Raw genomic sequence first — 25,081 nt, 5'->3', positions numbered from 1 at the left:
GTACTTATTATTGCAGGATCATTTTCTACATGATATCATGTTAGAATTTTTTCCCCATCAGAATGTAAAGATGTCAGGGTGGTTTTGGCACTGGTGTTCTTATTTGTCACACAGTGCTCATATTTAAAAAACCCCAACAACATAATAGATACTTCTCACTTCTGTTACCATGCATAGTTGTTTTTCACTTGCTTTCCCAGCAGTCCACTTTGGGAGTTGTAGGCAGATGGTAAGAAGTGGTAAGGGTTGTTCACCTAAATCTTTTACTTAGCTCAATCTTTTACTTGCTGTTTGTTGTTAGTTTTTGAGGTGAATACTAGGCAGAAGAAATTTTAGAGATGACATAATTTCTGCTCATTAGAAGTGGAAAAGTATGACTTGAAAATTTCAGTGGTAAAAGCTAATTCTTTGAAAAACTACATGGGAATTCACTTATTTGGTGTCCTGCTCTTTGAAAGTTGGACTTTGAAAACATTTAGCAGGATGAGCTGGTGATGGGTAGAATAAAATGGGCTGCTTGCCAAGAATACTTGTTCTCTGCTAAGTTATGGTGTGCCAGTACATTTTGGCTGCCAAATTGAACATCCTTTGTGAGATACTTCAAAAATGGAAGTAAATGCACTGATCCTTGATTTGACATTATAGTGTCAATTTGGGCAAGAAGAAATAAATGTTCTTTACTGCCGGCATGATAAATTTTATTTTACTTTGACAATCCTTTACTCATGTTTTTCTTCCTCATAGTCAGTGTGCATTTACTTCTTAGAAATAAAAAGCTCTTTAATATTTCAGAGGACAGAGGAATTTTGAAGTTTTCCTGTCACTGAAATGGATCTACAGTATGCACAAGAGAGTCCATTAAAAAGACACCAATTATTACTCTTCGAATGTAATTGCTCCTGAGAAATGAAAAGTAGAAACAAAGACTGTGTATCTGATCACCTGAGAATTTAATTTTAAAAATAGGCCACAGGCTATTATTTCCTAATTTTGCATTTCTTTCGAGAGATAGGAGCGGTGATTAAAATGACTGTTAGGAAATATTACAGTATTTATTAATAGAAAAATTTGATATATATACATATATGACTCATGAGGTGCTGAATTTGGGCATGAAGATGCTAGACTAATTTTTAAGGCTGTGGGCATTCAGGGTGCCATCTCTATGCCAATCTTTGATTTAAGCTTTGGTTTAGTGCAGTAAATCCACTTTCTTCTGCTTTGAGAAGAGAACCAATTTAAATAGGAATGTCATACCTGGTACTGAAAGAACAAAAAAGAATTTAGAGGAAAAAATTTGGTTTTCATTTTCTGATGCACCTGTAGCTGCTGCCTAATAGATTCATGTGTTTGATGGAGTGTGTCTGTGTGGTTTTGATTTTATGAAGGGGGTGAGTTTAAAAAAAAAACATAACCCAAAAGCTTAGTGCTGAAAATAACTAGTTTTCTAATTATTAATATAGTGGATGAATCTGAATGTATTTCAAATGTCATGTGTATTTATTTTGAGGTACCTTTTGAATATGAATTGCTACATACTTTTTAGAGGAGTCACAGTGTGTGTTCATTGGGTGTACACCATTAAATCTACTAATTTTTTAATAAAAATGGATAGTTTAGTTTAAAAGTTGCAGAAGTTGTCTGATATTTATGGTGATCTTCCATCTGTTGGTTTGTTTTGTTTTTAAAATTACTTTCAAGTATATATGAGAAATTGGTGGAATTTCAAGTCTCAGCCAATTTAAGTCATTTTTACAGCCGAAAAGCTGATATCTCATATTAGTAGCCCCCAAATGTATGTATCTGAAAGGTGGGGATGGAATTACAGTCTTTCTTCTGTGTTGTTTTTTTATTTATTTTTATTTTTCAACATTGTGTATAGAATCAGATTTTTTCTTTGTTGCCATATGGATCTTAAAAATGAATGTGTGGCAGCAGCAGTGAAAGAACATCTGAGGATAAGGCAAGAGAAACAAGGCAGTCTTCAGTTTCAGAACTTGGTGCTGTGAAAAGACCAATACAAAAATAGAGTAGAAATAGAGCAAATGGTGTAAGACCAAGCAGGGAGAGGGAAGTCTGGTCAAAAACAAAAAAAAAAAAAAAAAAGAGTCAATTCCTTTTTCTTTATCTGCACTGTGTTGTAAAATAATGAACTTTTATGTGGTGATACCACAGTGCAGAATGTTTTCCTGTAGTGACTATAATTCTCAAAAAGAGTTTTCCCACTGGAATAACGTTTTACATTTTTTGAAAGATGGTGCTATGAAACAGTACCATATTAATGTCTTACTGAGGGAGATGGAAAAATTTGAAATCTAATTTTAGCTCTGATGAGAACCCCCCAAACCAACAGTATTGCAAGAAACACAGGTATTAAGTCTCTCAGTATTTTGTAATTACAGGATCTGTGTTTTCAGTGATGATGTATAAGCAGTTATAGCTAGCCACCTGTAGATACTTAGAAGCTAGGCTGAATTAAAATTTTCATGATTTTAATAGTTTTTCTACTAAACAGTCTGAAACATTTTTCTTACCAGTAGAAGTTCACGTTTTTCAAAGAGTCCATAGTATACTTTTTTAACAGTAGATTTAATGCCTTCCGTGTTCTACTCATGCAACATATTTCTTTTACAGACTGAAAAAATGATCAGTGTAAAGTATAAGGTTAGTGATGTTCATCCTGCATAACAGATTTGCTGTTAAAAAATATATTCATGTAGAGATAGCCAAGTGAAAAAAAGAGAGGGGTTAGCTTGTTAAAATTGCACGCATACTTTAGACAGTACCAAGGAAAAAGTGCAATGACAGACCTAAACCTTAAGCTGAAAATGCACTGTATATTACACTATAGAATGCAAACAGGTCATTTAAATGACCATAAAAACATGGCATTAGTTTCTTACTGTATTTCAATACACCTACACATAATTTCTTGGTATGCAGCACTGGATGCTGCCTTGATACCTGTAGGCAGATGCTTTCTGGACTTTGACAATTAAGTACTACTAGTAAGTTTTAGCTTTAGGCATGTTTAAAAAATCTGTAGCACAACAATGCTATTTCATAGAAGATACTTTTGTTTTTGTGTGCACTAGGGTACTGTGGAGCTGACATAAAAGCACTTTGCACTGAGGCTGCCTTGATTGCCCTGAGACGACGCTACCCCCAGATTTATGTGAGCAGTCAGAAACTCCAGCTTGATGTTTCTTCAGTAGTTCTCAGTGCACAGGATTTTTATCATGCAATGCAGAATATTGTGCCTGCTTCCCAACGTGCCGTGACATCTTCAGGACATGCATTGTCTCCTGTCATCAGACCACTGTTGGAACGGACCTTTGCAAACCTTCTGGAGGTTTTACACAAAGTCTTTCCTCATGCTGAATTTAGCCAGGGTGACAAAAGTGAAGGTATGTGGGTTTGGAGGTGTTTTGTTTTTGTTTTTTGGTTTTTTTTGCAAATGCTGTTTCAATCTGGAAATATTTCATCTGACTTTCTCATTGCTTACCTTAAATCTGATGTGTATTTGGTTCTGTGTTATGTTAGAACATAAATGCAGTTTGCTTGGTTGTCGCTTAATTATTTTTGCTTTGTAATTTAAGAAACTGTCCTGTAGACCAAGATTCCATAGGTGCGAGTGCCATCTAATTAAAAAGAGACCCCCATGTAATTTACATTTTAAATGCAAGAAATAATGGAGCACAATCATATGGTGGAACAAAATAAGAGTAAGACACTGTTGCTCAACATGACAGGACCTGAAAATCCTCAGGACAGGTGCTCCTGTCCTCAGTGCCTTTTAGCTGCCCCTTGTCCTTTGCTTGCTAAGGATGGCTCAGCAGTCTGCAAGGAGTGCTGTGGGGAGATGGCAGCTCAGCAGATGTGATGTGGCCACCTAAGATTCCTGAGCCTGTCTAATGCTCATCTACTGATTAACAAGTCCTGAAGTTCCCCTTCCCTTGAACTGGCCTGATGTATTCCTGATCCTGAGTTGATTTTGCTGGCTTAACAAGTGAAGAACTATTTGCTGTTTTTTCATTTTTAGCTTTTTGCCAAATTAGTGAGTAAAACCAACTCACTAAGGGACCGGATGGGTGCCAGAACCCTGCTGCAAGAGGGGTAATGAGAGCGTGTTGAGGAAGCAGGGAATAGGAAGGAATGTGACTGACTGTTTTGACTGGCCATGAGTCAATTGGTTCTGGGTTTTTTTCACCCAGCTGTTCTCCAAGACATGCTTTAATAGTTACCCTGGTTGTTTCTTTGAAGTTAAACGTTGAACAAGATTTGATACCTACTTACTCTGACATACTGTTTTCTGCTGTTCTTACTGGGATCACCCTTACCCCCAAACTATGTCAACAGTACTCATGGTTGCATGTGATAAACTGAAAATAGCCCAGTCATAAAGCACATCTGTAACAGCCATGGCTTTCTTTTCAGTCCTGTTCCAGAGCATTTTTCCAGCCTGCAGCCCAGGGAGCTTAAGCTGATCCTTCTGCTGACTGCTGCAGTTCCTCCAGCCCAGCTGTGCATTTTTGCTCTATCTCTTGTACTTAATTCAGGACATCAGGCCTTTTGTTAAACCATTTTAGCCAGCAAACTCATCCAAAAATGATGTAGTTTTGTGGAGTTGCTGTGGGAGGTTTTAACAAGCATTGCAGTGGGCAGGAGATGGGGCCTGGGAGCATGTGGTAGTGGGTAGGGGTAAGAGGGCTGGCTTGCAGCTGCAGTTGGATTGTATTAGGCTGTAGTAAGCAAAGTTAAGATGCTTAAATCTCTTATTATACTGTTAACTGGTTAGTAATGTCCAGTTTAGAGATTGTTGTTCTTGATGGATTGAATTAGGTGTTTCTGTGTTTCTTGTGAAGTTCTAGTTCAGGCCATTTTCTTTGTTTACAATCGTTAGGATGTTACTTATTTCTGCTCCTTACTGCTAACCAAGTAGTTAGCAACCAATTTGGAAGCATTCATTGAATGTAGTAGTAGTTTCAGGACATAATTCTACTTGTATGGTTACTTTTAAATGTTTATAGGTGGTTGATTTTGAAGGGATATGAACTAGGGTTTCCTTTTTAGCTTTCTTCTTTACCTTAGTTTTTCTTCTCATGTCCATAGACCCAAGAAAATATTGAGTAATAACCTTAATCTGTTAAAAATCTGCAAAATCCACTTTCATCTACAATGACTTTAAATGTAAATGTAGATTACACACTAGGGCTTCACTTTTCCTTGAATTCAGAGCCAGGTCTGTGGTAGATGATTACTGTTGTATTTGAAATTTGCAAATCTAGTTTTCTACATTTCTCTGCAGTTCACAAATGATTCCTGTTTCTCATAAATTTTGTGACTCTGGTGCTCAACAGTGGTATCACAGAGTCCTGATGCTTAGAACTAAAAGAAGGGCTGAATTTTGAGTTATACATTTGAGGAAGCAAAAGCTGCATTTAGTGCATGAGCACAGGACATACATTATGTTTACATTGGGTACAGCAAAAATTCTGCCTGTTTAGGAACTTCTGCCAAGAATTAGGAGGCCTTTGTGCAGTTGAAGACTCTATCCCTGCCCAAAGCTAAATGTCCATCAGTTTCTGACCTGCTTTTCCTTGCTTTTGGCCACTGGTTGGGATCTCCAAGACTTTATTTCTCTTTTCTCCCAGAGGAATGATTGTCAGGTGTGTGACTGCATCATATCTTGCTGAGGGATGTGACATCCCATATCAGCAGAAAATTATTCCTGCACAGCCTACTCTGATGCTTTCATAGGGCCAAGTAGGGGGGAACCTTTGCTGTCTCTGACTTTTTTCCTCTCTGGATGAGTGGCTCTTAGGTCCAACACCTAATGCTGCCTTGAGTTTGATTCTTTTGTCCTGTGGTGGTACTTGGATCACTGTGCCACAGCTTCATGTAAATCAGGCAAATCCTGTGGGGGCCACGTTTAAGAAGAACACTTGGAACTCTGTGTTTTACACTTCTTTTGCACAGCAGTTGATTTCTCTAAGTGTCTCTGGCCAACTGAGCTGCTGTTGGGCTGGCCAGCAGTGTGCTGCTCTCAGAAGTCTGTGTTTTGCTCCTCAGGACACCTGGCCTCTCCACTGCTCTGACTCCACAGCTAACCAGCTGTGACCAATTCATCCCATAGCTGTGGACTGATTTCTTTGTGAGAATGAATGGCTTTCTCAGAGTAACATCAACTGAACTCCTTCCCTGGGGCAAACTGGGATCTTGTAGCAGTTTATTTCCCATTATCAAATCACAGCAGTCTACTATTAATCCCATTGCAGCTCCTGTACCTAATTGAGCTGTACCTGATTTTTAATTGTCAAATGTTTGCTGTTTTTTTTTTTTTTTTAGCGTAATGTCATATTTGTATTTCTGCAGTTGCTTGTTACTGCAGTCTGGCTTTTGATTGTAATTAGTATTTTGTTCCTGAAGGTCTATATAGAAAATACTGCAGTTCTTCATGCTACCATTTCAGCAAAGGAATTAAAATAGATGAAGGTATAGTGTATGAACATTGAATGAATTGAACTGGTTTTGATACAAAGTAATTTGATGTTCTTTGGCAGGTTATCAAGGGATAGAAAACATTTATTCAGAAACATATATTGTCTAGCTGGTCATGCTGGGAATAATTTTTGAAATTTTTGGCATTTAAATAAATACAAAGTTCTATATAGTCTGAGGAATTGCAGATTTCGTAACTTTATCCTTGTTAAAAAAACCCACAAACCTCTAGCTGTAAAATAAAAACAAAGGAAGCATTTCATAGCAAATTCAACATTTGTTGTACTTGCAAACTTGTCCTCCTAGATGGTTTAAAAAAATAAATTGTAATTATGATTAGACTTGTACAAAATTAAATTTGTTTTGTTTTTTGAAGTAGTAAGTATATATTGTTTAGTTTTCTGGTATGTAGACAATTTGAACTAATTTTTTCTACATTGGAAAATGTGCTATAATTCACAAGAAGAAAACTGAAATGCCTTCTTGTTGTGTGTTTACTTAGAAATGATAAGGTTCTAATTACTGTATTTCTTGGAACAGATGTACCAAGTCTAATATTAGATGGTGGTGAAGATGAGAATGCTTCATCAATTTTTGAGACAAGCTGTCACTCAGGATCACCAAAGAAACAGTCATCAGCTGCTATACATAAACCATACCTTTATTTTACAATGTGAGTGTTTCTCTGATTGCCTATAAGTAGATAAATAATAAAATTCTTCAGAGGGGATGGAAGAGGAGCTTTTGCTTTGTGGTGGCTGTGGTGTTCTGTAATAGAAATGTGTAAGTGTATTGACAAGAGTTTTAGATATGTGAATGGTCTTAAGAAAGGTCACAGCTTTGGTCACAGTAATCAGAAATATTTTGCATCAGACAAGCAGACAGGTGTAATTTAGAACTTTCAATTGTACCAGTTGTACCAAGAGGTAAGAACTGGGAACAGAGGTATGTAGGGATATTTTAGAGGGATTGTTTGCTTTTTGTTGCTAACAGTAACTAATGTTTCTTTGATTTATATTAAGAATTGTTTTACATGACTTTGTGGTGGCTTCTGCAGGGAGTTTGCTAGAGAAAGAAAATGAGATTAGGAAAACTGTACAGTACTGTACCTGTTTGATAGAGCCATCTTGTGGAAAACTGCTAGAATTCTTGTGCTAAAGAGTGATGCTTGAACAGCATTTATTGAAATCTAAGATTAAAAATGAGGATTTAAATTCAAATAATTTCTGGTACATAGTGAAGTATTTTAATATAGAATTTAAGTCTTTTTTTTGAGGGTGAGAGGGAGAACTCAAACCCCAAACAATGAAATATATTGTTTGGAAGTGTGTCTAAGTAATCTCATAGTATGTTTATTTTTGTAAATTATATAAGCCTCCCTTAACCTGTTTTTCTAACCTTTTTTGATTACTGGGTGTTTAACCTCAACTGTCAGAAGTGAAAACCCAAAATTCAGCAATGTTCATAGCTATTACAACATATTCAACCTGAAATAAAACAAGTCAGTCTTGTTAACTACTCAAGCACGTTGTTGTACAAATGAAAAGACATTAATGAGAGAAAATGCAAATTAATTAAAAAAGATTTTGTTTCATAATAAATTTTCCATTTTTAGGAAAGAAAAAGGGAGGAACTTAATGCCTCTATTCATGTCTCACTTGTCCCCAAAACAAGCTAACATAAAAAACCAAAATTCATTGACTTAACCCTAGCATTTCTTCTCAATAGCAAAATCAACAAGTTTACCTTTGCAGTTTTTTCTTTTAAAATTTATCTCCTGTCAGTAAGTCACTGTGAAGTCAAGGAACAGATAAAACTGAAGTTATTGAGACTTGGCATCTTGCACACCAGAGTTAGTTGTATCTTTTAAGACTGTTGTAGAAAACTGTTATCCATTACTGAAGGCATGTTTGCTTCCAAAAAAAGTATAATTTATATAACTGTCCATTGATAACAGCATGGTAATTGTATTTTTTAACTGTTGCTTTGCTGCAGGTCAGCTTATCACCAGCCAACCTCTTACAGACCAAGATTACTGCTATCTGGAGAGAGAGGTTCGGGTCAGACTTCGCACCTTGCTCCAGCACTCTTGCATGCTCTGGAAAAATTCTCTGTACACAGACTAGATTTGCCAGCACTTTATTCAGTCAGTGCCAAAACGCCTGAAGAATCGTGTGCACAGGTGACATTTCAGATTCTCTTGTAATTGAGTAAATTACATAATTCTGGAACAGATTTGCTGCATCCATACAAAGGCAGCTAACTGAAATGTAACTTAAAAGCCAGGTTTTCGTAGCCTCCTTATATTTTCATGTTTAAAAGAAAGGAGTCTCTAGAGGGTGACTGAGATCTCTCTTCTGACTAATGAGGGTAATTACATCTTTAACTTTCCCCCTCAGTTACATAGCTAATGTCAAGAAAGCTTGATCTGGGTATCCATTTCCTGATTATCATTTTATTAACTTGTGTATGAATTGGTGTGCTGTGGGTCTAGGTTCAATGTTTGAAATACTTCAGGTTTCAAGAGAGTTTTTGGTGGATTTTGCATAAATTTCAAACTAGTTTAAATTTCATCTTAACTGTTTGTTCTTAGCAAGTTTATAAATCAAGCCGGAAGTCACAAACAAATGTTTAGAAAGATAATTAGATAATTTTATTTTACTGGAACATTTGTAGATCAAGTACGACGAAATGCAGTAATTTCCTATTACACAAGAATTACAGTTAATCACAAGGATAATAATGATTAGTTTCTTGGTGTAAATACCACTGTTTCTTTTAATTAGATCTTTCGTGAAGCTCGAAGAACAGTACCAAGTATTGTTTACATGCCTCATATTGGTGAATGGTGGGAAGCTGTCAGTGAAACTGTGAGAGCTACTTTTCTAACTTTGCTGCAAGATATACCATCTTTCTCCCCTATATTTCTCCTGTCTACCTCTGAGTCCATGTACAGCGAGTTGCCTGAGGAGGTAAGTTTATTATGGAAAGAGGTGTCAGGTTTGTGCTCTTTTGAATGCTTTGGTTGTGTAAAACCACTCTGGTTTGCACACTTTTTGTAACTTAATTTAAAATATGTCAAACTGAAAACAAAATATTATTTAAATACCTGTACTTTCATGTGTGTTTTACATCCACATTAAGTTATTCATAACCTCCATGCTACTTTGATGTTAAGAAAAAATTGTTGATTTTGTTAGTTGTTCATTTTGACAAATTACTCCAGTGTAATTACACACAGATTTAGCCTCAAGTTCTAACCTAGCTTTACAACCTCTGAGTTCAGGATTAGGGGTGTTCCTACTTTTTTTCTCACCATTTTCTTGGAGATATATGTATATATATATATATTTTTTTTTTTTAAATCCTTATCTTTCTTTCCACTGCAGAGATGGCCAGTGTTAGAATTATGGGATACAGCAAGTTTAGTTAATACAGAAATTCAGTGAAAATTAGTTATTTGTTTTCTCTAGACTGTATACACAGCTTTGGGCAGACCCGTGGGAATAATTTTGAAAAACTTGTGACTACTGTTCAAATGTGATCATTAATAATGTATTTTTGAGTTTTTTTATTTTTAAGGTGAAATTTTTTTATTTTTTAGGTGAAATGTATTTTCAGAATCCAGTATGAAGAGGTTTTTTATATTCAGAAACCAACTGAAGAAGACAGATTGCGATTTTTCAGAGGGTTAATTCTTGACGAGGCAGCAATGCCCCCACCAAGAAGGAAACAGGCTGGTAAACTAAGTTACAGTAAAACCAATAATGTGATCTGAGTGTTTTGTGTGTCTTCCAAAGATCTGGGTAAATGACAGTTAGTGTAATTAACATTTCATAGAATCATAGAATTGGCTGGGTTGGAAGGGACCTCAGAGATCATCAAGTCCAACCCTTGATCCACTCCCACTGCAGTCCCCAGCCCATGGCACTGAGTGCCACATCCAGTCTCTTTTTAAATATCTCCAGGGATGGAGAATCCACCACTTCCCTGGGCAGCCCATTCCAATGTCTGATCACCCTCTCTGGAAAGAAATTCTTTCTAATGTCCAGCCTAAACCTCCCCTGGCACAACTTGAGCCCTCTTGTGCCCTCTTGTCTTCCTGAGAGTTGCCTGGGAAAAGAGACCAACCCCCCCCCTGGCTCCAACCTCCTTTCAGGGAGTTGTAGAGAGTGATGAGGTCTCCCCTGAGCCTCCTCTTCTCCAGACTGAACACCCCCAGCTCCCTCAGCCTCTCCTCATGGGATCTGTGCTTGAGTCCCTTCACCAGCCCAGTTGCCCTCCTTTGGACCTGCTCCAGGACCTCGATATCCTTCCTGAACTGAGGGGCAACAGTGTGAATCAATTTGACAGTGTGAATCAATGTCCAGGCTTAATTTTGTGCATTAACAGTTCTGGAAACTGGAAAGCTGTGGGATTAAAGACGCAGTGATGGATCAGTGAGGCAAATCAATCAAATTTAGAGTGACGTAATCCAAAGAGCCTCTGCTGTTGGTATTTCCATTGACTGACTTCTAGTTTTTTTCCCCTAGCTCTTCGTGCTCTGGAAGTTCTTCCTCTTGCACTGCCATGCCCAGCCCGGGAGCTGTCGGAAGCAGAAAAACAGCGGATGGAGGACCAGGAAGAGAACACGTTGAGGGAGCTGCGGTTGTTTCTCAGGGATGTTACCAAGAGGCTGGCCACAGACAAACGCTTTAACATCTTCAGCAAACCGGTGGATATTGAAGAGGTCTTGTTTCAGTAATGCAAACAATGAAGTTGAAACCCTTAGAAAAAAAAGAGTATAAATTTAAAAAATGGAAATGGATAAGATAATAAGAAAACGGTTGCTATACTTCTGGTCTAAAGTGCTGATTTTGAGATCATCACAGCCTCCTCACCTGTGATGCAAGGAGCTGGAGCATGTTCTCTGGCTATGCCAGTCAGCTATTGAAAAACTGGTGCATTCCTGTCACTTTTATAACTGAAATCATAATTTTAAAATGCCATCACTCCTATTCCTACCAGTGCTCCTGAAATACTTGAAACCATGAATATAATTCCTTAATAATAGCTTTTACAACATCATAATCATAGACATGATAATACTGGGAAAATGGTCTGTGTTCTGTAATGTATTCAGCATTAATAGTATTGTTGAATAATTTCAGCAGTAATGCTTGTGGATACCATTAATCACAGCTGGTAGCACATTTTATGGCATTAACTGGTCGATTATGGAGTGTGCACACCTAACTGATGAGACAGTTCGATCTGCAAATCTATTTTCAGGTGCTTCTATATGAATAGGATTGTGTTCAGTCTGATTTTGAGATTAGATGCTAGTTCACTGCAATCTTTGCATTAAAAAATGCTTAATTCCTTCTGAAGAGAAGCATCCTTCTTGGAGGATGAGATATTAAGAGTACAGCGTTGTAAAAAGCAGATTTGCAGTGTGAATTCCATGCAGGATGGGAACGGGCATCTTTTATGGGCCCATGCAGTCCTCTGTTAATTTGAGCTTTTTATTGTGTTCTGTAGCTGACTGTTTTTGAAAGACTGGCAAAAGCTCTTTAGCCTGGCAGCTTCCAGTGTGAGCATGGTCTGAGCAGTAACTTTGTTTGATTTTTATTATGAAACTGCTTGGGAAGTCCATTATTGTAGGAAACTCTTCATACTCGTAGTAAGAGCAATTTCTTTCCAAAAAGAACTTGCTGGCTAAAGGGCACATAAAGAAAGAACAAAGTACCATGCTTGTTTTGTAGATGGAGAGAATTAAGATGTGAATTAAATGAAAGTATTAAGCCTTTCTGTCCCACCTGGAGCATTTAAGCACAGGACCAGCCTTTCCTCTTCTACAAGAGCCTGTCTGCTTGACTTCCTTAGGGGAATGTGTTTTATTCCATTCCTGCTTTGGTTGCAGAGAGTGCTGCTATGTTTAACATTAAGCCTAGGATTTTCTTGACTAATTCCAGTTTCCAGTGAAGATTTTCTCTGATGATGTGCTAGCAAGAAAAGGAAGCCTGTGGCTTGGCTTTTCAGATCACTGAACCAATTATTACTGTGTTTCCATAGAGGGAGACAAAAAGAGAATTTCTGCCATTTAAATTTTTCATCATACATTGCAATGTGTTTATTTGATGAGTTTGGGGGTAGATTGTTGTCCGTGGAAGTAATGTGTTAACACTACCTTATGTTGGAATATATTTTTGCATAAATGTCTACAGATATTCTATTAAAAAAAATTACAGAGCTGTTACAGCTTGATCTGAATATGTATTTAACTTCAGCATTTTGGCAGCCACCATCACATGTGGATGATTTTAAAAAACCCAACCCCACAGTACTGTTTCTGAGGCTTCCAGTATTTTAATTGATTTTAATCTTAATCACATTGAAACATTTGTGTACAGTTTTTTTTACTTGAAGTAAACAACAAGTTCATAGATTTTTTTTTTTGCTGAACTTGGCTACAGCAGCTGTGCTGATGCATTTGACTATTGAGCTTGAGACCCTCACAGTATCATTAATTAAATTAAATACTTTTTTAGTATACCCTAGTGGATGCTAAATCTCCAGATACGAATTAGTGAACTCTGAACCTCTGATGCAAGGCCTTCTCTTTAGGGTGCCCTTCTGTACAGTCAGCCTAATGTCTTCAATCAGTAAAACCTGACTTTATTGTTAAATAAGTGGTTAAAAGAAGTACTTAGCAGCTGCTACTTCAGTAGAAGTAACTAGAAGCTGGTAATTTGACTCTTCAGTTCAATGAGAAGTTTACCTGCACAGTGAACTTTACTTAGTCTTTTTCTAGGGTTTTGAGTTATGCTCTTTTTTGCCTTTCTAGCCCAAGATAGTGCTGTATTACACTGTAAAAAAATACTTAAAACCACTACGGTAATAGCATTACATTATTTTGGAAAGAGAAATTGGTGAGCTGCTGAAGAAAAAGTAGCTTTGGAAGACATGTTCTATTTTGTCTTACATAAAACTTCTGTTTTCAACATAAATTTGTTTTTAGTTAATGTTTAATGTTTTAGAGCTAAGCATATGGAATAAATAAGAGTATAAAAACGTGAAATTGGCATTGCACAGATGGAATGCATATGGTCCTGTGTCATTTCTGTATGCTGTTTGTTTATAGGTTTCAGATTATCTTGAAGTTATCAAAGAGCCAATGGACCTATCAACAATAATAACCAAAATTGATAAACACAACTACTTAACAGCCAAGGATTTCTTAACAGACATTGACCTGATCTGCAGCAATGCATTGGAGTACAATCCAGACAAAGATCCTGGAGGTAAGGACCTACTTAATTTTGGCCTTCCTAAATCCAAAAGCCTGGTATCTAATCATATTTGGTTACTATTCAGGCATTTGTATAAACTGCATTCTGTGTGCTAATTAGGATAAGTAAGTCCAAAGGCTCTGTGCTTTTAGTATTCTAAGGCACACGTTGCACTGGGGGACATTATAAGAACAGGAGAACTGCAGCATTCAGAGTTGTTTTCTAATAAATTAGGTTTTGTAGTTGCTTTTCTAATTTGATAGCTTCTTTCCAGTGAATATACTTTGTGCATTCAACAAAACCTCAGCAAAATTTGGAGACCTCTGTGGAGAATCCTGCATGCAATCTGGCAGTGGCCTGCTTTATTTCCATGTTGGCTTGGAACATGAAATTCACCCACGGAATTTAAGAAATAAGAAATTATTTATAATTATTCTTAATTATAAATTAAGAATAAGAAATGATCCCCTGTCTATTTAGGGATAGAAGTAAACGAGTATAAATCACTAGGCAAGAAAGTCAATGGCTGCTGATTAGGAGAGATTAGAAGGTGTTGTCTTGACAAAGTGTGATGGGATGCTTTCAATTAAAATGGAATTTGTAGATTGAAATGCATGTAAAAGCTGTTCACACTCAAAAGCTAAGGAAAGAACATCTTTTGTGCTCTTCACTAGGGGTACCCTAGTGTGTATGTTGCCAAAAGAAAGCATTGACAGCTTCATCAATAAAACAACAAAACAGCACCCTTTAAATGCAGCTGTGGTTTAATGTGATAAGTGGAAATCTGGGTTGGTCTGCAAATTTAGTCCAATGAGTTAAAAAGTTTTTCACTAAATCTTGTGAAATCATCTTACCAAATTAAAATCTGATTGTCTGAATTTTTTTTTGCTTGCTTGTCCAGTTTTTGATTTTTGGAAGGGTTTTGCGAATGTCTTATGAGTGGATTAGATACAGTACAGAAGCATAGAATAATTTGGGTTGGAAGGGATCTCTGAGGTCCAACTCCTCTGCAGTTAAACAGGGACATCCTCAACTGGATCAGTATCATCAGGTCAAACAAATGTTTCACATTGCCTTTCAAACCAACTGCTGCTTTTTTATCCCTACAAGATAAACTATTCATTTTATGATTTTTAAATTTTTTTTTTTTTTTTTTTTTTACTACTAAATTATACTTCGATAATATACAGCAAAAGGTTTTCTGTGTTCTTGGTAAAACACTTTTGAGGACTTCTAATGTGTAATTTATGTGAACTAATCAATGCCTTGAGGAACATTTGGGATTCTGAGTTACTCTGAAGATGAGGATCAGGAGTCATAGCTCCTGCATGTGACTGGCAGATGGGCTTTGGGAAACATTGGCAGTGATACACACCCTGAGTTTTTTATTTTAGACCATCTAGATCTGTGGGCTGATCTTGTTTAATTCTAGGACATGTAGTCTGAAGAGGGTTTTTATTAAGTTTTGGAACAGTTGTCATGGGACTTGAGACTTTCAGGGTCACACTTGCTCAGGATCACAAACCCACACAAGTCACTGATTCAGAGTGGCAAAAACATGAAACAGCAAAGACAGTCTGAGGAACATTTAGTGGCAGAGGTTTTCATTGAGCTTGTCCAAAGAAAAACTGAAGAAATATATTAAGGCAACAACAACAAAAAAAATAGGATATTTTGTTTTTCCTTGCCATCAGGACAGAGCTTGGGAAATGGATCTGGCCATATTTAAGTTTTGGATTGGAGTTTCTCATCATTGAGTAGGTAATGAAAGATAGTTCTGTTCTCTGCATTGTCAACAACTGGTGATGTATTGCTCTTCTGCATGGAAGATTTATTGAGCTGTTTCTGAATACACTTCTGAAACAGAGCATACTCTGTTCTGAGTAAGCATTAAATGCTTTCAAATGCATTAACTGAATATTCATAGAATCATAGAATGGTTTGGTTGGAAGGGACCTTAAAGATCACCTAGTTCCAACCCCTCTGCCATCTGCAGGGACATCTCCTACCAGACCAGGTTGCTCCAAGCCCCATCCAACCTGGCCTTGAACACTTCCAGGAGGGATACCCACAGCTTCCCTGGACAACATGTGCCAGTGTCTCATCACCCTAATTCTTCCTAATGTCTAACATAAATCTGCCCTCTGTCAGCTTCAAACCATTCCCCCTTGTCCTTTCACTATGTGCTCTTGTAAAAAATCCCTCTTCAGCTTTCCTGGAGGTTCAGGTACTGGAAGGTGCTCTCAGGTCTGGTCTCTGCAGGGTCTTCTCTTCTCCAGGCTGAACAACCCCAACTCTTTCAGCCTGTTTTTATGGGAGAGGTTCTCCAGCCTTCTGTTCATCTTCATGTCCTTCCTCTGGACTCACTGCAGCAAGTCCATGTCCTCCTTGTACTGGGGACCCCATAACTGGACACAGTGTTCCAGGCAGGGTCTCATGAGAGTGGAGTAGAGTAGGAGAATTGCCTCCCATCACCTTGCCAGGCACAGAGCTGAGACTCACAGGCCTGTAGTTTGCCAGGTCTTTTTTTTCCCTTTTTGAAAATGGGTGTTATGTTTCCCTTTGTGCAGTCTAGACTGCCACCATTTCTCATATATGATGGATAGTGGTTTAGATACCTATTATATATATGATATATATATATTTACCTATAAATGTTCATAATCTTTAAAGCTGGGGATATATGCTTGCCTCTGCTTCATGCTTGAATTTACAGAAGAGTCATACTGTACCTGTTTCTGTCTTGTTCAGTTGGAAAAGCAGCTGGAGTATCAGACTCACTGGTTTTACATGCAATATGGATGTTCAAAACTGGCTTTTTTTTTTCTGCTGGTACTCTTATAACATTTCAGATAGGCTATGAAAGTTTGTTTTCTTTGCTTCCATTTTTTTTGACCAGTAAATGTTCTTGAAGGCATGGAAACATAACTATTGTGTGTTAGACATAATGGTGTTTGTCTCCTTGAAGCACTGTGTGTGAGAAAGTCTTACCCATCACAGGATGAGGAAAGTAGTGGGTTGATCAAATACTCTTGATCTGAATTTTTTATTCTTCTTCCCTCCCCTTCTTTCATTTGAGGGACCATCTTAAGCTTTTATTGTCTCGTCAGTTTTTTAAAGTCTAATATCACAAAATTACATCTGCAAAGAATGCAGTGTGGGTTTTGTGATGACAAAACATGTTTCACAAATTAATGAATATGTGTAAAAATTTTTAGTTTCCTGCTGGTCTAAGTGACAGTAGATTTCCTCAGAAAACATGTTGGGTTCAGTTGAATTTGACACTAGATACTCTTTTTCACTGAGTTTTTCCAGCTGTAAAATTTTCCCTTTCTGGAATTACAAACCTTGTTTATTAAGTGTGCACTGAAATTCTTTATTATTCTCTTCAGTAATTGCAAAAATGGATTAAATCTGCTAATTGTTGTATATATTAATGTTGATGTTTGCAGCTGAAGTATGTTCATCAGCTGGAAAAAGGAATTCAGTATGGATGAATTGACAAATTAAATCTGTTTGTACTAAAAGGAAACAATGGGTATTGTAGGTATCATTGAAAAGCCACTTTCTGGAGTAATTTTTCTCTACATAGGCTTACTTAATTTACAGTTATTCTTCAGGTTTCAACAGTATTGCAATAATTTCTTTTGTGTGTTTCAAAGGTATGGGAACTAGCCTTCTCTGAAAAAAAAGTTTTTTCATGAGTCACATTTAGACTTCCAGTGTGGGCAATAGTTTTTTGTCCTGTTCCCCAAGCAGAAATGAATAAGTAGCAAACTCGAGGCTTGTTCCTTGCCAGTTTTTGCTGAACAAATTAAAATGAGAAAGCTATTCAGTATAAGCAATAAAGTAATCTGTTTTAGCACAATTTTGAATTTTCTAGTGCTTGTTAAATAAAATTTGAGTTGTAAAAATTAAACAGGGGAGGAAAACATAAGCAAGCCAAGTCTTGCAGGCAGTATAATTGTATGAATGTTCATAGACCCCAGTGGGTAAATTAATTCCTAGACAAGTCTGTTGTTCCTTTTGAGACTCTCTGCACTGTACTCCATTATACTGTGTAGATCTGCCTGTGGAAAGTAGTATACTTGCTGATTCTAGCAAGTTCCTGAGGATTGCAAGTTAATTTAGGTGTTTTCATCATTCGCCATTTTTGTATGTTTAGAACAGCCACTGTTGATTAAAGTAACAGTTTATACATCTCAAAACTCCTGTATCTCTCAAATAGCTGGGTTGTGATTTGTGAGCTCACTAGGGTGTTACTCCATCCATATATTTGTGGTATTTCTCTGTTAGTTTTGTCTGTATCAGTGTTTTGTAATACCAGTGCAGCAACATAGAAATGGTAAAGAATTTATTTAATTGTGATAAAATTAACCATTGTACTGTCCTGTTTTCTAGATAAAATAATTAGACACCGAGCTTGTACTTTGAAGGACACTGCTCATGCTATCATTGCTGCTGAACTGGATCCAGAATTTAATAAGATGTGTGAAGAAATCAAGGAAGCTAGAAGGAAAAGAGGTATGTTTAATGCCTTCTATCATAACACAACATCGAGGGATAGAAAACAGAATTTACGAATGGAATATGGAACGAGTGAATGTCAGACTAAGGAAGTTCATGTTGACTGACCTTGAAACTTGTTTTTTCCAGCTACATGAACTGGTCTGCTAGGACACAATGCCTCTTCATCAAAGAGGGATGCATTGGCTATTGGTGCAAAAAGTAAAACTTCATATTGATGGATAAATGTTGGGATTGCTGTACCAAATAAAGATGTGGTGAAAATAGCTGTATTCTAAAAATGGAGTGTAATAATTATAACTAGGGAGAATGCCATTTAAACAGTGGATTTTCCGTTCACCGTGGCATGTGCACAAGTGTACTTCTGGTGATAATAAGTTGATTTGCTGGATTAAGGAGCAGCCACTACATCCACACTGATGGAGCATGAGGTTGGCAATCTGGTAGTCCAGCATCAGCAAATACAGCCCCCTGTATTGTAGAACATTACTGACTTAGCTTTTATTTACAATAGTACAAGTTTTCAATTTGTAGTCCATAGACCTCTAAGTCTGTGGACAGCTTCTAAAGTGACTACAAAGGTAATCAGAAGCCCAAGCATATTTCTAGTAAAGAGGCTGTTTTCATGAAAGCTTCTGTACCTCCTTGGAAAATTCTTGGAAAAAAAAAAACTTGGAAAGTTCTGAATGTTGTAAAAGATTGAAAACCATTGAGCTGTAACAGTAGAGCAAAATTTCATGCTGATTTAGGGATTACTGATTTCAATAATTCCTGCTTTGACTTGGCAAGTTGTTTCCTGCTTTGCCTCCTGCTTTGGTAAAAAAACCTGAATTATTTGATTTCTAGGTTAAATTTGGCTTGTCTTACCTTCTAGTTGCTGGTTCTTGAAATACTTCTGTCAGGAGACTGTAGACCCTTTATTAATAAATTTCTTTGAACTATGCAAATACCTGTAGGCTTTCTCTTCTTTAGGCTTAAATGGCTACATTTCCTTTTATTTTCCCACTCAGTCTTGCATTTTTAGTCTCATTCTGTCCAGGCTTCCAGTGTGTGTCTTGAATTGGGGATAAGAGAACCAATTGTAATTTATTGTGGTTGTAAAATAGAACTAATATAATGCCTTCATTTTTCCTCTGTACTTTTCTATAAGAATATTCACAATTTTGGCCTTAGTGTCACGCTGAGAGCTGTGCTCAGTTAATTATCCATTATGAGTCCCTCATGACTGTTAAAGGTTATTGCTTCCCAGGTTAAAGTAACTGTTTGTAAGAGCTCTTTGTTACAGAGGGTGACTACATAGCTTCTAAGTCCCTCCTTGTCAGTCTCACTAGGGCCCACTGGAACCCTGCCCTTGTGGCAGTGACCAAGTTATACATATTTCTGGGAACAAAACCCACGGAGAGGGTGTTTTTTAGAAGTCTTAATTAAGACATGATGGTGACATGCAATAAACTTGTTAAATGAGAAAAGGAAGGTACTGTTGGTGTCAGATGCTGGTTAGTGGACCTACAGGTGTCTGTAGGTAACTGGCAGTACCAGCTGTCCCAGAGTGACAACAGCTCAGGCACAACAAGGGACAGGTTTCAAAGTGCATTCTGTGCATTGGGATGGAACCTGCTAGTGTCACAGGTACCTGCAGGTCACATTTCAAAGATGCTCATGTTTCTGGACCATATTGTCATGGTTTCAACAGCAAATGAGCTCTGCAGTTGGTTCAGCTGTAGAGTGTGGAAGGCGAAGATCATTTACTGGATTAGCAAGGATGGATTTGGAATGGATGGAAGAAGTTAGCAGGTGGCACTTCAGGCAGGTAGTTTTTGGTCATTGTAATAAGAGGAAAGAATGTCAGTGCTGGTCAGCCTTGCCATTACTTCCATTTTGCTCTAAGGAATATGCTCAGGAAGATGGCAGATCAGGAAAATCACAGTGCATCTGATGGCCTAGACTTTGACATCTACCCTGTTTTTGGACCATTTTGGACAAGGGACAGCAAAGGCACAGACTTGCATTTTTGTTTTTTGATCAGATGTCCACAAGGTTATTAAGTGATTTCTGTTTTCTTCTTTGGATGACTAGATGGTCAGGTGTAGAAATGATCTCCAGATCCCCCTTCTTTCTCTCTGCTTTGTACGATTAAATGTTTCAGTGAGGAAATACCTGAAGAAAACTTAAGTAGTGTGAACTACACCTTTTGCTGTCCAAAACCTTTGTGCATCTGGTCACTTCAATGAAAAGTGGTTGCTTACACCAGGCTGTTTGTCTGTGTGGGGTTACCTGATGGAGACACCAGGCTGATTTGGGCAGCACAAAGTGATGGGGAATTGAACCCTTAAGTTACCTCCTTTTAATACCAACAAGAAATGTTCAAGCAAGACCTTAAATGAACCTTGATGCTGTAGTCACAGTGAGTGTGCTTCCTTGTGTGATGCACAGCAGGCTTTTTTTCAACTTAAAGTATGCTACGCTGCTTTTTTTCCTTGCCTTTTAGAAGTGCCAGACTAGGGTGTATAAAGTCTGATAGGGAAAAAAAATCCCCCTCAGTGTACATGTTTCTTTGCATAGGTTTCTGAACTCAGCTTGATACAAAATACTACCTTCAAACCTTACCACAGTTAAAATTCTTAGCTTGCCAACAGGACTTGTGTGAAAGAAAGGCAATGATGCAAACAGTGGACTATGAGGAAAAAGAGTCCAGTTTTGTCATTAAAATATATCAGTGTTTTTTGGACTGAATATGAAACTTGTGTTAATACCTTCTCAGAAGAGATCAAGGTAGTGTTGCAGTCATAGATTGAGTTGGGGTGGGTGACTGGCTGTCAAAAAGGAAATTTGTCTTCTGACGAAAAGAACCATGCGCTGTATTCAGTTACGTTGTGGCCACCATTTTCTTGGTGACATTTGGAAAGACTTCAACATGAATTTTGGATGGAATCAAGCAAGTTGGTCTACATGAGGCTTCGAATAGATTCTCTGGAAATGTTGTCAAGTGTTTCTGCCTGGAATCACAGAGGAGTCTGGAAAGCAAGTGACACACACTGCAGGCTTTTTAATCTTTACCCACTTGAAAAGCCATCGATTTTCTTAATTGTGCCATGTATTAGCTTTTAATTTATTTCCAGGGTACTGAAGATGAGGGATAAGACTAAAAAGCTCCACATCCATTTTCTTCGCAATTCTTATGGCAATTTATTTAGCAATCTTATATAGTTTTAAAGTGGAAGGTATTTTCCACTTTCTTTTTCTACAGATTTTCTGGGGTTTTTACCATCTGCCATTTGTATGTAGTAGTGAAACTTAGGACCAGTCACAAAAGAAATACTGCAGTGTAACAGAATAATAAACTGTATGATAAAAGTAATACCTAGAATTTCTTGTTTTTGTAATAACTGAAATGAGGTTCTAGAAAGGCTGTAAATCTAAGGATAACAAAGGTAAATTAAAAAACCCCCCTAGATTATTAGAATTTGCAGCTTCTTGCTGAAATGAGCAGATAACAAGGTAAAGTGTTAGATGTTTCATGTAATGTTTTCTATGCAATTTAATATATCTGGTACATAGAAATTTATGCTGCAACTATTAACTGTTAGGTGAGAGTTCTGTGCGTATTTTAATTTCTGGAGTTGTCAGTTTTCTTGTAATCTCTTGATCACTTGGTTCTGGTTAGAGTTAGAGGAATTGTATGACATTTTGAAGACTTGTTCTAGTGGATGGATAGGAAATTCCAGTTCACAGATACATGTTCGTATCTTTAAAGTATGCTTAACCAATGTGAAAGTTTGCATTTTTAGTATTTAATTAAAAACCTATGAAATAGTAGAAGCTGTGATATGAACTTACATTATAGAAAACAAACTAGACTTTCTGTTAAAAGCAGAATTGCTTTTTCTTAATCTAAGAGCTCATACTGACTTTGAAATGGATCCATTTTACGTAACAGATCATGGTGACAGTACAAGGTTTTTATTCAGCCACTCCTTTTGATATGGCATTCAGTGCCATTATGAATAGTCACTTATTTTAAATCATCTGTTTAAGATTAGGAAAAATTGGAACTGTCATTAAGAATTTGCTTTATAGAGAAGTATGGATACAAGAGTGCATTCTCTTGGGGACCCAAGTGTGAGAGAGAGAGTCATATTTTTCTAAGCCATCAGAGCTGGCAGTCTTAAGACTCTGCAACCAGTGAGTTATGTTGTCACTGGAAAACAAACACTCTGGATTCTTATCTCTGTTTTAAATGCAATTGGTGTGTTCTTATTGCAGCATGGCATTCCAAGTTTCTTTCTAAATTCAGTAGTTTTATGCAGCTTGGTTTATTTAAATAGGTATGTTTATCTTCTGTATGCAGGCTTATCAGTAACAGCAGAACAAATAAATCCTCATGGTTCCACTGTACGGAAAACAGAAGCCAGAGCTGAAGAGGCGTTTCGGAACAAGCAGAAGCCCACGATGGCAGTGTGGCCCAACTCTGCTAATAAATGTGCATGTGAGTACCTTGGGTGATAATGGTGCAAAACTAGAGGTACATTGAATGGCAGGCATTTCAAATCTGTCTTTACTACTGCTTACTGGTTATTTACAGAAGTAATTTTAGGCATGAAACGTGGAATTTTAGGGAATACTCTTTTTTTCTGACTGCATGAAATTTCTGCCTAAGAAGTTGTTAAGAAACAGGATTTCTGGTTTTGTGATAAAGAATAACTTTTTCTAATATAACAAGTGTTACATTATTTAAAGAAGACTATTTTCAGTATAAGACAACTCTCATCCTATGAGAAGATTACTTATATATTTTTTAGTGTTAAGATTTGTTCATTTTGTGTATGTATTCACAGGTACACTGCTTAATACTCTCACATACAGTTTATTACATACATTATAATTACTCCCTATTTTCATTACATATAGCATCATGCTAAAAGTTGGAAAGAGGTTACAAATTTAACTATTTCCCTTTATGACACCTGTTTTTTTCACTAGTTAATACTCATTATTGGAGGATGTTAAGAGTGGGCTAGTCCAACTGAGTGATCAGAATCTCTAGAATTGTGAAGGGTGGCTATGGTCTAGGTAATTAGAGGCACTGCTAATTATTTTCAAGAGGTAAGCTGGTTAGAACCAGTATATACACAACAGATGTTTTTGTTATAAACAAAAAAAAAACCAACCGTGAGAGATATACTGCATGGCTTTTCCATTGAAGATGTGGAATCCATTATTAATATATTATTAGCAAGCATTATTAATTATGGCTTAGTAGGCAAATTGGCAGGTTGGAGCTGACAGGTGTTCACTGGTCCTTGTGCTTTCCTTCAGGTTGCTTTTCCTTGATGAGAGAGTTTTCTAGGCATGGTGATGACTGCCCAGAGATGAACATTGTTTATATATGAATGATAGTGTTGATGTCAAATAGTTTAATTAATTAGAGGTGCGTGGTTTTATTTCCTGAAGCTGTATTTTCTTCTGTTAAATGAATTAAAGTCAATCGTACAGAGTTATGGCTTGAATAAATTGTTATATAATAAATTGATGATGTGAATCCAAGCTGTTCTTTAGTCATTTGGCAGCTCGTGCAAAAGCAGAGGGAGGAGGGAAGGAATTCTCAATTTTTTTAGGTTTCTGTGAAATTCAAGGTGGAAATTCTCACTCTGGCTGATTTACAGAGCATTTTCCTGGCTCTGCATGCTGTGCAGCAGATGGTAGGGTTTATAGACCTCCAAGGCAGATGTCTCTTGGGAAGAGAGATAGCAGCCATTACTTGGTGACTTGTATAAAAAGCAGCTCTGGTACCTCTGCTCTTTTCACCAAATGTTGTGGATGCTCTGGCAGTCATTTGAAGACAAGAGGCAGTGACTGAAGGAGGCTGCCAGTGTTTCTGTGTGTAAAAAAGAAAAGTCACTCTCAAGGCACTGTTCATGCTAGTATTGTGGTGATTTAGGCTGGGAGGAAAGAAAATTTGTGGCTTAGTGGTGTTTGGGACTAGGATCAAATGAAAATCTGCCTTCTAAGGCTAAACCTGGGAAAGGTAGGTGATCCAGGAGGAATGTGAATTAAGGCATCTTGTAATCAAGATGGGGAACCAGGATTTGATGAGCAATCTGAAATCTGCAGAAGGGATTCAAGTAGTGCATGGGCACACTTGTAGGCTGATGTGGAAAGTTCAGTAGAGACTGGAAATTAGGGAGGGATGTAGTGTTAGTAGGACTTCATTTGGAGGAAGGAGCTCTAGTAAGGTGAGAGCAGATTGTAGGGCACTGGAACAGAAAAAGATTGTATGGTGGAATGTGATATGTGTAAGTGGAACAAGCAAGTTTAAGGAAGGGATTTTTCAACAAAGCTGTGGATATTTTTTTATGGTCAAGAATTTAATTTTTAAGACTAAAATACACTACACAAGCAGAATAACCAGAACAATGATTCACATGTTTTGATTTCACAGGAAAAATCTGTACTTTCCAATAAGTAATTCTGAAAATCTTCAAATTCTTTTTTTCCACGATTTGAATGTGAATTTTTTTTTTTTTTTGATAAATCAATCACAACATTATTTTCCTGGTTAAATATTTGGGAGCTTTGTTTACAGTATTTCAGAGGATAGATGCAAAAATGTCAGATCAGGTGAAACATGAGAAATCTGAAGAAAATGATTGCCAGACATCTCTAAAACCAGAGTGGACTACCAAATGTGCAGCAGCCTTGGCCAGTTTGAAGCCCTATTTACTGTTCAGGGCTAGTACAATAGAGAATTTTATTAGAGAGTTTATTGCCTTACGGTTGCTTCT

General features: G+C 37.2%; 1 protein-coding gene across 3 annotated transcripts in view; it reads left to right on the top strand.

The window, feature by feature from the left end:
• The window catches only part of ATAD2B (ATPase family AAA domain containing 2B), a 79,022-nt gene that overhangs the window by 34,977 nt on the left and 18,964 nt on the right, over window positions 1–25,081 (top strand). For 2 of the 3 annotated variants that reach the window (XM_071742042.1, XM_071742044.1), the window contains 9 exons: window positions 3,096–3,407; window positions 7,042–7,174; window positions 8,497–8,683; window positions 9,288–9,473; window positions 10,106–10,241; window positions 11,034–11,230; window positions 13,625–13,784; window positions 18,174–18,296; window positions 22,648–22,785. In XM_071742042.1, the coding sequence (XP_071598143.1) occupies window positions 3,096–3,407; window positions 7,042–7,174; window positions 8,497–8,683; window positions 9,288–9,473; window positions 10,106–10,241; window positions 11,034–11,230; window positions 13,625–13,784; window positions 18,174–18,296; window positions 22,648–22,785 (1,572 nt within the window). The remainder of the gene's footprint in view (window positions 1–3,095; window positions 3,408–7,041; window positions 7,175–8,496; window positions 8,684–9,287; window positions 9,474–10,105; window positions 10,242–11,033; window positions 11,231–13,624; window positions 13,785–18,173; window positions 18,297–22,647; window positions 22,786–25,081) is intronic. The other variant, XM_071742043.1, reaches the window with a different exon arrangement.

Source organism: Heliangelus exortis, chromosome 3 (genome assembly GCF_036169615.1).
Source record: "Heliangelus exortis chromosome 3, bHelExo1.hap1, whole genome shotgun sequence".
NCBI classification, from domain to species: domain Eukaryota; kingdom Metazoa; phylum Chordata; class Aves; order Apodiformes; family Trochilidae; genus Heliangelus; species Heliangelus exortis.
This window is presented reverse-complemented; position numbering and strand designations above follow the sequence as displayed.